The 13,301-nt window shown below is 37.2% G+C and overlaps 1 protein-coding gene across 5 annotated transcripts in view; it reads right to left on the bottom strand.

Annotated features, from left to right (window-relative positions):
• Nucleotides 1–13,301, bottom strand: part of acd (ACD shelterin complex subunit and telomerase recruitment factor) — a 58,360-nt gene that overhangs the window by 13,182 nt on the left and 31,877 nt on the right. For all 5 annotated transcript variants that reach the window (XM_039763041.1, XM_039763040.1, XM_039763038.1 and 2 more), the window contains 3 exons: nucleotides 10,378–10,559; nucleotides 5,536–5,614; nucleotides 2,363–2,440 (listed from right to left, as the gene is read on the bottom strand). In XM_039763041.1, the coding sequence (XP_039618975.1) occupies nucleotides 2,363–2,440; nucleotides 5,536–5,614; nucleotides 10,378–10,559 (339 nt within the window). The remainder of the gene's footprint in view (nucleotides 1–2,362; nucleotides 2,441–5,535; nucleotides 5,615–10,377; nucleotides 10,560–13,301) is intronic.

Consider the following 13,301-nt stretch of genomic DNA (forward strand, 5'->3'; position numbering starts at 1 on the left):
GCTGCATATGATGATGGCATCTTAATGAATGCTTTGCAGAATGTTTGCACACAAATCTCTACGGCTCCCCCAGTCTTTCTCGGTGAGTTCCTGCACTACAATCATTTTGTATGGAAGGAAATTCATGTCCTCATGCAAAATCCTTCTCAAAGACATGTTGGAAATGTCTAACGCAGATTCTTGTTTGCGTGCTGAACGTCTAGTAGACTACAAAATGGATGCCCTTACAGCTTGGATGTTTTCAGGCATTCATACAATCCTAAGACAGCCTGGAGATTTTCTGTTCAGTGTTGTACCCATATGACTAAATTTAGCCCTCACTGAAGAACTGTTTTCTGATTTTAGACATCAGCGTTAGTAAGAATGCTGAAGGATGTTCATCACTACGCAACACGCTTTCTGATGTATTCGTTGTTTTTGAAGAACGCTTCAACAGCGAAAGCACGGTGTGCGCTGGACCAAGGCATGTTACTAATTGAAAACTACAAGGGATAGCCTATCAAAGGACCCCCACCCCAACCCACTTGGTTACCTTTACCTCTCGCAATAACCTTGAGAATTGTGGTACTTCATTTTGGCTCACCCTGTTTTACAATGTTGTTCATACAATTTTAAATATAGGCCTCATGGAATTTCACACGTAGTCATAATGACAGGACCAACACCACAAAAACTATGCATTTCTACAAAGTGGATATTCATGACATTTTGGAAGTACGTCATGGTTAATTCGACTCCACAGCTTATGGAATTTCTAAAGTTTTATCATAAACAGGGGTCAATTGAGGGAGTGATCCAAAAATTAGTAGTTCTGCCCAGCTTACATCCTGTATCAATGATTAAATTATTCAATAGGCCATTCAGTTTATTAACAGAGATTAAACTTACATTGCTAAAACTACACTAAACTTGGAAATAAGAAGAAGCAGTGCTTATGGTTCCAACCCATCAAGGAATTTCAAAAATTATGGAGTCTAATCATAAACAAAAAGAACAAATTATTGACTCGTGAGAGTAGCCACACTGATAGAGAGGTAGGGTGAATGATGATGGATGGGACAGCCAGTTCGTAAATATCTGCGTTCTTATCTTAACCCATTACACAAATATATCCAGGCAACATCGGGTACTTAGCTAGGGTTAAAACAAAAGCAGCTCACTTCTGTACCTAATACAGTACTAGCTCAACACTACTATTGTTTAACAGAATTACCAATTACAATAGCAAAGCTTTGATTCATAGGAAGATGATAGGCGATTAAAGAAAATGACTTCCTTTTCTTTTAATATTCTTACTGTGCAATCGCTATGTTATGTAAAATGTAAAAAAAAAAAATCCCAAAGGAAGGACATTTTTTGCTTGAATAATTAAAGCTGAGTGTGACTTATTTCTGAATTAATTAAATCACAGGAGCCTCTGATTCTCCTGTATCCAGTTCTCTCATTTTGACCCAATTTAGTTTGCCAGCTGTGCCAACAGACCAGTAGAAAGTGCAGCAGATATGATTTTCTACTGTATCTTACATACACCAGGCACTTACCTTAGAATGTTGTAACACAATTATACCAGGACCTCTCCACAGAGCGCATGGCTATCAGGTTTTCTTTTTTCATTTTACACCAAAGACTACACTTTAATTGAATTTAAAAAGTTCACTCTGCGTCATTGGTTAGTTATTAGATCTAGCTACTGACAACACAATTTGCAACAAGTTTTTCAAAAACCAGAGAAGATTGTGGATCTGAATGTGCAGCCCTGGTAAAGTCACGAACAAGCAAATTATTTACAGGGTGCACCTTTTATTTATTACCACCTGGTTAAAAGGTACAGGGTGCATAAAATAAGGACCACCTGTCATGTCAGTAGTTCCCTCACACTGACCAATCAAAACAAATGCTTCTGCAGGAACACCAACTTCAAGTCTACCAATTTGGTTTGATGAAGAATCAATGCATAGGGTAATAAGTGTTATGCTGGCTTACATAACCAGTCTATGAACAATGTATTGATTGTAAAATGTTTACTATATTGTTCTTTCCTGTAGTTGTACATGATGTGTTGCTGTTGTTGTATGTGATGTTGTGCTGATGGTGGATTACACTAATATTAGTACCGTTACGGTTACAGCCAACAAATTCCTTGCAACTTTGTTGCATGGCAATATTCAGTTTTCATCCATTTGGAACTACTGTATGCTACTAAAATCTAAGCAAGGGAACAGCTAAAAAGTCTAAACAGTAACACAATAACGCAGACAAAAGAGCCAAACAGACAGCAACAGATTTTAAACAGAAAAAAAATTGGAATATCAATTCAACAGAGAATACACTATCTTATAAAATCCAAAACATGTACACTTACCTGACACAGACATGTCAACGGCAGGCAGGACCTCCATTCCAGTATCCTCTCTAGGACTAACATAGTCTTCCATCCATTCTAATGAGAAGATGAAAGAACATCCAAGCTGTTAAATTTCCAGGCAAATCTTAACAGGTGCATTACGCAAACACAAAAATAAACATAAAATTCAACATCATAAAATTCACCTAAACTCACAAAATATCAAAAAGATAAAACAAAACACAAAGCAAATGAATGGGCCATCCAAACTAACAAACTCAACAGCAGTGATCAGCATAAGATTTGTTACAATAACATAACTGAAAATATCAGATATACAGATGTTTCTTTCAATGAAATGGTGTCATTTTAATATATACTCATCTTCCTTCGGCTGCTCCCGTTAGGGGTTGCCACAGCGGATCATCTTCTTCCATATCCTTCTGTCCTCTGTATCTTGTTCTGTTACACCCCTCACCAGCATGTCCTCTCTCACCACATCCATAAACCTTTGCTTAGGCCTTCCTCTTTCCCTCTTCCCTGGCAGCTCTATCCTTAGCATCCTTCTCCCAATATACCCAGCATCTCTCCTCTGCACATGTCCAAACCAACACAATCTCGCCACTCTGACTTTGTCTCCCAAATGTCTAACCTGAGCTGACCCTCTAATGTCCTTATTTCTAATCCTATCCATCCTCGTCACATCCAGTGCAAATCTTAGCATCTTTAACTCTGCCACCTCCAGCTCTGTTTCCTGCTTTCTGGTCAGTGCCACTGTCTCCAACCCATATAACATAGCTGGTCTCACTACCGTCCTGTAGACCTTCCCTTAACTCCAAGAAATACTGACCATGTGCTGAGTAATACCATTTCAAGCCAACCAGTGAAATGTGTGTGTCAGATGGGAACAAATGTGGAAAATTGATATTTGTGACAGTAAGCCAGTGATTATCGCCGTATCACTGGATGTAAAACAAGAAAAACCTGCTGCTGCTGGTAACATCAGGCACATATGTGGAGGGAGAGATTAAGAAGGCACATAACTTGCAATCAAATGACAATAACTGAACAAAAGTTATACACACACATTTAATTTTTATTTAGATTGAAGTTTAGTAAATTTAGGACAGATGTTTAAACATAGGCAGATTGGCATTGCAGAGCTAGCATTCCTGACTCATGGCACCAGGGTCTACATGTTCTCCCCATGCATGTCAGTTGATTGCATGCTACAAATGTGCTTTAAATTTCTCTCCATGCACATTCCCAATATTACCAATAGCAACAGGCAAGATCTTTAAATACTGCAAATGTGTCAGGAATACTTTTCAATTGACAAAAAATGTTTAGTCCTTCATGTGCTGTTTAGTAAATAAAATCAGCCAATGAACATTCAAGGTATGAACACTGGCTGCTGTGCCAAACTGTTTTAGCATATCTAAAATAATTAACTAGATTCAAATTAAACAGATACTTTATTTATAGTTTTCTGTTAGTAGACTGCATGAAGCACACCCTTTCCTGCTTGGCTATGGGATTTGCTTTGCAAAGGACCGGCATATTGCCAACCATGTTTGCATCTTGCCTTACACTCACAGTGCTACTAAAATACTCCATAGGTCCCAGTGAGCTTAAACTGGCTGGATTAAATTTACCCCTTAGCACATGCAGGATTGAATGTATACTAATGACTTTTATTCACTTCTTGGTACTTCATTACACGCATGCATATCCTTAATCTATCCCTCACTAGACGACATAGAACATATGGAGCATGCGCATGCACCATGCTACGGACTACAACAGGCAATATTCTTTGCGTAATAATGCAACAGTTTTGTGAAATAACATAATAATTATTGTGAAATAATGTAATACTTTTATGTACGAACATAATCATTTTTTCTTTTTTTGACTTGCAAAAAATAAAGAAGAATATTAGAATAAAGAAAAAAATGTTCTGTAAAGGTTGACCATATCATATTAGCTAACCTATTAATCTAACTATTATAACTCAGGGAGTCTGAGTTTGATCAGATTGAGGTATTTTTATGCTTGTGTAACATCTGCCCAAAGCATGGAATATCACATCAGTTTTATTAGATGAAACTCTACTGAAACTACATTTTTTACCTTTATTTGTACCATCATCCACGCCAGACACATACAGGTATACTATTATCACACAATGGTAGTAAAGTTTTAGTGATGGCTCTGCGACAAAGGTCCTGCACTGCTTTCTAGAAGATTGCTAGTTCAAATTCCGTTACTGCCAGAGGGGATCCTACTCCCCTGTGCCATTGAGCAAGGCCCTTAACCTGAAAATTGCTGACCTTGAGCTCTGACCTCCAAAGGGTCACGTGAAAGGACAATTTCTCCTTGGGGATTAACAAAAGTATATCAAATCCGAAAAAAAGTGCAGGCATTAAAAATAGTAACTGTGTGAGTTGAAATATAATACATTGATATAGGCTACTGATGTCTTCCTTAGCTCCTTTAACACAATTAGATTCATCTGAGATTTAGTTGTAAGCTACAACCAAAAGTGAATCAGGCCATTTTGGGGTTTGTCAATCTGTGCAACCAGCAAGCAAGGCTGGTACTGTTAGATTTTATAGGACAACAATCTAAGTTTATAAAACATAAACTTTCCAGTGGAGCTCTAGGGTGAAAATGGCTACTTAAAGTAAGATGGATGTTATACACATTTTCAGACTTCCAGTTCTAGATTGTAAAAACTGGAGCCTATCCCAGAAACAATAGACACAAGGCAGGAAAAAACTTTGAATTGGGAGACGCTCCATTACAGCGTCTACTCTTGCATGCACAAAAATTAATTAATCAAAAAAGTATGTCTTGGAGAGTGTAGGAGGAATAATCACAGGAATAACTCAAGTATACACTGGGAGAATAAGTAAGGTTCACGCTGACAATAAATATCAGCAGCATTAATGCTTGAACTCCTCTTGGTACGTGGCATCAAAATTGTGGAAAATAAAAACAGCTGAAGCAAGCAAGTCTTTACAGGAGCAAAACAATCCATCTTATTACAGGTAAATAGTAAGAAAACATTTCCCTCAGGGAGTTTCCTTGCTCATGTTTAAAGTTCACACTTGAGAAACATTCTGGCTGCCACCTATATCTTGTTCTTTAAACCACACAATTATTAGACTTTTTTGAAATTTGCTTACCTGGAATATTATCAAGGATTTTTTTCTGCTCCTCAGGGATAGCAAGTAGGGAAATTGGGATTGAGAAAGACTTCACACCCTATTAAAAAGAAAACACATTTCAGGAAATTAATACAGTGTATTGTGGTGCTGTGATTAGCTCTGCTGCTTCATAGTTAAACTGAATTGAGTTTGCACATTCTCACCCTACATCCAAAAGGTGAGCATGCAAGATTGATTAGCAACTTTAAATAAGACTTAATGGCAGCGTAGGCGTGTGTGTCAGTTGGCCCCATAACTGGTTCCTGCTTTGTGCCCAGTGACGTCAAGTTCTTACCATCCAAGAGCCTGAACTTAATTAAGTATGTGAATAATATGTTCTGGCAAAAGAAAATACAAAAGTAAATATTCAAATATTATTTTACAAGTAATTACACAAATTGTTCTGCAGATCTTTTTTAAAAATAATTATTACTCAATTAGATTTTGATCAGTAACTATACAGCCTTTATATTTCTGATTTACAGTTTGTTAGACCAAGCCAAGAACGATAAATAGATACATACAGCATTCTAAGCCACATATTGATTAATAGTACACATTATGATGCTTAGCTCTTTTACACAAATTAACGGGCTTTTTCATTAAAGTCACAAATCATGTATTAGCATTTTCTTACACTGCAAAACACTGATTCTTCCAAGGTCTTTCAAGCTTACCTACATTTGTGGAAAAGCAAAATGAAAACCAGAATATATACACTCACCTAAAGGATTATTAGGCACACCATACTAATACGGTGTTTGACCCCCTTTCGCCTTCAGAACTGCCTTAATTCTACGTGGCATTGATTCAACAAGGTGCTGAAAGCATTCTTTAGAAATGTTGGCCCATATTGATAGGATAGCATCTTGCAGTTGATGGAGATTTGTGGGGTGCACATCCAGGGCACGAAGCTCCCGTTCCACCACATCCCAAAGATGCTCTATTGGGTTGAGATCTGGTGACTGTGGGGGCCATTTTAGTACAGTGAACTCATTGTCATGTTCAAGAAACCAATTTGAAATGATTCGAGCTTTGTGACATGGTGCATTATCCTGCTGGAAGTTGCCATCAGAGGATGGGATCCATGTTCTCATTCTGTTTACGCCAAATTCTGACTCTACCATTTGAATGTCTCAACAGAAATCGAGACTCATCAGACCAGGCAACATTTTTCCAGTCTTCAACTGTCCAATTTTGGTGAGCTCGTGCAAATTGTAGCCTTTTTTTCCTAATTGTAGTGGAGATGAGTGGTACCCAGTGGGGACATCTGCTGTTGTAGCCCATCCGCCTCAAGGTTGTGCATGTTGTGGCTTCACAAATGCTTTGCTGCATACCTCGGTTGTAACGAGTGGTTACTTCAGTCAAAGTTGCTCTTCTATCAGCTTGAATCAGTCGGCCCATTCTCCTCTGACCTCTAGCATCAACAAGGCATTTTCGCCCACAGGACTGCCGCATACTGGATGTTTTTCCCTTTTCACACCATTCTTTGTAAACCCTAGAAATGGTTGTGCGTGAAAATCCCAGTAACTGAGCAGATTGTGAAATACTCAGACTGGCCCGTCTGGCACCAACAACCATGCCACACTCAAAATTGCTTAAATCACCTTTCTTTCCCATTCTGACATTCAGTTTGGAGTTCAGGAGATTGTCTTGACCAGGACCACACCCCTAAATGCATTGAAGCAACTGCCATGTGATTGGTTGATTAGATAATTGCATTAATGAGAAATTGAACAGATGTTCCTAATAATCCTTTAGGTGAGTGTACATTATATTGAGCCTGAGATACTTTTCCCAAGGTGGCAGGGGCATGTTGCTTAAAATCCTGATATTCTTTCTTCTAATTTCTGGAAATCCTCTTTCTATAACTGGATCTTTTTTCAACCAGTCCTGCACAATGTATTACTGGGTCACCCAGGCCCAATATCAGGAAGCAGCTGTGTGCTGCATAGCTGGCTGTCATGGGGATCTGCTAACACTTTTGGATTTTACCCTTTTATGGTTGAGCTCTCCAATGGTTATCCTGGCAGTACTTTGGCACATGCATTTCTTCCCCATTTCTCTACCTCTCCTCACAGGACTGGGATCAAGAGTAAGCACTCTCTTTTATAGTTTTCATTTGAAATGAGTTCTTACTTTTAAATGAAGATAACCCATTGCCCAGTGAAGTCACTTGTTTGTGCCCAACAGAGTCTGGCACATTATGTTATTGGGGCAAAATTCATTATGCCTGATACTTCTGGTTAAATTGTGAGTCAGTTCGTATTTACACAATTCACTGGATACATAAGATAGAAACCAACTTTCAATTAACTTTCATCTTTTAACATGAGTAAAAATGTGAAACATCAAATGATCAATCCTGAGACTGGAACTGAGAAACATTAAATACCACGTTACTAAAAGTTTTGATCACCTCCGATTTCTATATTGCCACTGCTAATCCAAAGAGTATGCCATTAATCTTGCACTTTATTATGTCCTGGTACATCTGGATAATAAAGACTGCTGTGCCACAGTATGCTTTCTAAACTGGAGCTCAACCATTTAAACTTTTATGGCATCAGCCCTGATTGCTAAGCTCCTAGATTTTTGACTTATGTCCATCCTCTGAAATTTGAATTCCTAACTGGTGAACTGCAGCATGTGCACACTACCAACATAACTTCCGCCACAATAATACTTAGCACGAGCACTCCATAGGATAGTGTGCTGGGCTCATTCCTGCATTCCTTGCTCAGCTACAAATATGTGACTAGACACATCACCATCATTAAATTTGTCGATGAGACTATCATGGGCCTAATCTCCAATGATAATTAAACAGCCTACAAAGGAGATATTTGCCTTATGAAGCCGTGGACTTTTAATGGTAGCAAATTCAATAAATTGCTCAGAGAACATCCACATTAAACGGAATACTCCCTTAAGGAGGTAGCCCTCCAGGGAACACCTGGTAGTCATACATGGCCAGTTATGCATCACTTCAAATTCAAAATTTTGTAAACGCAGCCATTGCAACCTGTGCAGTGTGAGTGTAGTTGCTGTCATGATGCAGAATAGTGGTTAGCCTTCCTACACACTTCTCTGTGACTGCCACAAGTGGCAAAGCATATCATCATAATGATGACCAGTTATGTGGGCCTTTTGAGGCATGTAATCAATATTAACTATATACCCTTTGCATCATCCAAAAAAACTGCTCAAGATCTTGCTGGCACTGGCATAGATCTTAAATTTCTTTGATGGTTGGATAATTGCCATGCTCCCACAGTATAAATAATTGTTTGGCTCCTCTTTTAATAGTGATATATTCAAGTTTCATCTCTGGTTATGAAATCCTTCCCAGATCATTCCCAGTCCAAATTCATTTTTTTTTTAAGATTTACCTTGGAACACTGAAAGTGGTGAAATGTCATTTCAGGAATCAACATTCTGGGCACCATTGTGTACAGACCACGCTCACATTCAACTGCCTGTAACTAATCTCTATAGCATCTTGTTTCTCATGCACAGTTACTCTTTGACTGAAATCACTCAATGATTGTGGGTCATTTTCAAGGGATGTTCTGGTACAAGATTCATGTGACAATGAATCATTGAAGATACATTGTTTTCAACTGAAGACAAGATACTTGATTTCATGATTTTTAGCATGTTGACTTGGTTCTAAAATAATGAACATACTGTATAAATCAAAAATGCTAAAAACCCCATAATTCATAAACTGTATTTTAGTTCACCGGAACTAATCTCTGACCACTTATACAAAAAGCACTACATAACACCCTGTTCAATTTCAGGCTTGAAACTTTAGTGGAAAACAGCATAATAATAGGCTCAATAATTACAGGATGAACAGAACACAGTTGTGGAGAGCTGGCACTTTTACAGTTAGTATACTATCAGGCAGAGGGCAGGAACAAGCTATCAACATAGTACCAAGTACAAAATATATCCAATACACATAAGAACACAAAATTAGAACAGGCCAATAACGACTCTAAGTGGGAAATTATAATGATGCTTATTATTAGGGGCGGCACAGTGATGCAGTGGTAGTGCTGCTGCCTTGATGTAAGGAGATGGGGATTCGCATCCCAGATCCTCCCTGAAAAGAGTTTGCATGTTCTCCTGGTGTCTATGTGGGTTTCCTCCCACAGTCCAAAGACATACAGGTTAGGTGGATTGGCAATACTAAAAATTGGCCCGTGTGTGTGTGGGTGTGTGCGCTTCCTGCAATGGACTGGCGCCCTGTCCAGGGTTTGTTGGTGCTTTTCACTTTGTGCTAGCTGGAAAAGGATCCTACATCCTCCACCACCCTGTTCAGGACTAAGTAAATTAGAAAATGATTGACTGAAAAATGACAGTATATTTGTCAGACACTTTATAAACAAGGTAAGATATAAGATCATGAAAAGTAACAACTGTTTTTCTTTTATTTATTTTTAACACAGTGCACAAACAGGTTAAGAGACTTGTCAGGGTTGCACAGAGAGCCACTAGTAGGAAATGAACTTACAACCCTTGGGTTTAAGATCCAGTATCTTAGCCACTGCACCACAAATGCCTGAACAGGATGTGGTAGAAAACTAAGGAAGCAATAAAAAATAGAGCTGGACATTGTGAGACTGGGTCAGCAATTAAATCCATGTCACTATAGATGCAATGAGCCACTGTTACATCCAAACAATGTAGAATGTTAACTAAAATACATTACTAATTTTCCATTTATTTCCACGACATATACCAAAGATAAACTAACAAAAAATGAGTAATGATTTTTTTCAAGGCGAAAAATTATTTCCACAGAATTACCTTATTTTTCCTTCTTTCAGCCTTCCAGCCTGTTAGAGGAGCTGGAAACAGTAAGCGGGTGTCCCAGGATGTAGATGGTCTGTCTGCAGGATCAGAAAGGTCAAGGCATTCTGTTGCTAGATTGACAAGATTGGTAAACCCATCCTCTTTCATGTAACTTAACATCTGCGTCAAGGACATGCCTGTTTTAGGAAAAGGTACTAATGAAAATACATACAAAAACATTCTCTTGTTGTGTTGTTCATAAGGTTTGAAACATGATGCTTCTGAAAAGTGAATCAGTTTTTAAAACAACTTTAAATTACTGTATACTGGTTTTTGTATCTATACATTTTTTGAATATAGATAAGCTTGTTAAAACAGTTCCAAAGTTAACTGAAATTTAATGCATCTATAGATAAACAGAAATACTGAGAAATATAATTTCTACATAGGTGATTTACTTTTTTCGGATATCAAATTTCTGTAATTTACAGCCTGAAAAGAATACAGGGCATTTCCATAGTACTATCTATGATTGACAAAATATTGTTTCCTTTTTTGAGATATTATATTTGTATATACTAACCTCCTTGGAGTTAACATTGAGTGTGACTCGGTTGACCAGGAGTCAGAATTAGGGTGATGTGTAATTAATTATCTGCTACCATCTAGTGGATGAAATAATATCATGCTGCAAAAATCAAATATTTCTATGCTTCTAACTAACAACACAATTGGAAATGAAAAGCCATAAAGGCAGTTTTAGAATGAACTGAAACTGAACCTTTGCTCAATTTGAGCGATAGTGATGACGATGTAAAATTGATGATACAACACTGTACAACCAAACCACTATGATATGCCCAGTGAATTTGGTCATGTGAAGCTTCACAGTGGTTTGACAGTAGCTATATATGTGATAAAAAAGGAAGAATACTGCAATTGAGTGCAAGGAAAAACAAGATGTTTTCAGCCAGCCCCATGGCATGATGTTTGTGTGGAACAAGATATAAAAGGTGCATATATTTGGATTGAACATGTTAATGGTTTGGGATTTTGGAGGAATAAAAGATATTTTAAAAATTGAATTTCAAGATAAGAATGATGTCGGGGTAGGTTACATTACCAAACCAAGATGATTGGTAAGTGTTATAAGCTGCCTCACAGAGAATCCTATATAGTGCTGCCACTGGCTTAAAGGTAGGAATAAGTGAACAAGAAAACACAGGGCATTTCTAAAGTACATCTGGCTATTCAGATTGATACTGCACATTTTGCTTTTTTCTGTATGTTAAGGTTAAGCTATATGTGAGTACTTGATAATAACTAAAGTGTAAATGTGTAAATAGTATTTATTTCTATACTAGCCATGCTACCTATAGAAGACAACATAAATTTTAAAATCTTTTGTCCTACATGTACCTCCAGTGATTTCCCTCTGTATCCAAGTGTGTCTGAACCTTTCTTGAACAGCACTGGCACTCCCCCTCTCAAGCCTGTTAACGTAATGTCTGTGTCTCGGACTGACATTATTTTTGAGTCTAAGCTCCTGTCGAGTTTCATACTTCCTGTCTCGGAAGGCAACTCTTTCATCATACCTCGTATGTCTTTTCTCCTCTTTGAATGTCTCACAGTCATGTTTCCTCTTTCAGCTAAATTGACAAATCAAACCAAAGCCAAACTGACCAATCAGATTGTTCTGAGGGACTGGACACACATGCAGACTTTAGTGCTTTATTATATGGTACACTATAAATATTTTTGTTTACTTGATTAAGGGTTGCTTTTTTCTGTGGTTGTTATCAGATATTTTAATAGTTTCTCATAATATTTTTTTCTAGATGTTTAGTTTATTTCTTGTAGTAAACATAATAAATAAATTCTTTGCATTTATATAGCGCTTTTCTCACTACTCAAAGCGCTCAACAATTGCTTTGGATGATTTACACATTTATACTTTGTATGCACAGTGCAGTGGTAACCGTGCTGACTGACCATTGCTATGTAAATACAAAATAAACATGAACATTATCATTCAGTATTTCTTGATCAAGTATATGCTTTTAGGACATGGTCAGGATTTAGCATCTGTGTCTGAAAAGCTTCTACACTATCCATTAATTGATTCACTTCTCTTCTCAAACTCACTGTTTTCCACCAAATTATAGCTCATGCCACCAATACAGAAAATCCTTTGCAAAACAGCAGCTAAATTATACATTTCACATTGTCCAGCAATATATGATTCATAGAATGCTATTGTTAACACATACCTTTCAAGGAAGATAACCTTACTTAGTTGACAAATTGCTACAAAACATCCTGTTTAATGTGCTTGGTTTTTCAGTTGTACTGTCACCTGTTACTTCAGAAAAATTTAATTCAAATGTTTTAACACTGCAGTTTTATACCAAAAAAACTGACTTGTCACTTTAATGCAGATGTGGGCACAAGTAGTAAAGTGTTTACATTGAAAATCTTGATGGACTAGATGGATGGTTCATTCATAACCTAATACAAAATGATCATATTAATTTAAAAACAATTAGGCTGTGGAAAAACCTTAGCAGCTCTTCATGAAAGGTTTGCCATCTTTATGCCAGGTAATTATTTTGGAGAGGCTTACTGCATAACCAAAATCTGTAATATGTACACATTACCTATAATAGACAGTACAAAAAGAGAACAAATAAAAGATAAGCTAAAGTAAATTAGGTCTCACTATAATAGCAATGTAGATTCTCAGAAAATATAAGAAATTAAGAAATACAACATCAAGCAGAAAAAAAGAATAATGGATGTGAAAAAGTACGTAAAGATCAATGCAAATTGATGGCTCAAAAATATCTTTCAAACTGCTGTAAAAGGAAACCTGTAGCAATCTATTTTTAAAGGTAGGGCTGAAATATCTACAAATATATTTCTGGTTTACAGTACAAATG

Source organism: Polypterus senegalus, chromosome 9 (genome assembly GCF_016835505.1).
Source record: "Polypterus senegalus isolate Bchr_013 chromosome 9, ASM1683550v1, whole genome shotgun sequence".
In the NCBI taxonomy this organism is placed as follows: domain Eukaryota; kingdom Metazoa; phylum Chordata; class Cladistia; order Polypteriformes; family Polypteridae; genus Polypterus; species Polypterus senegalus.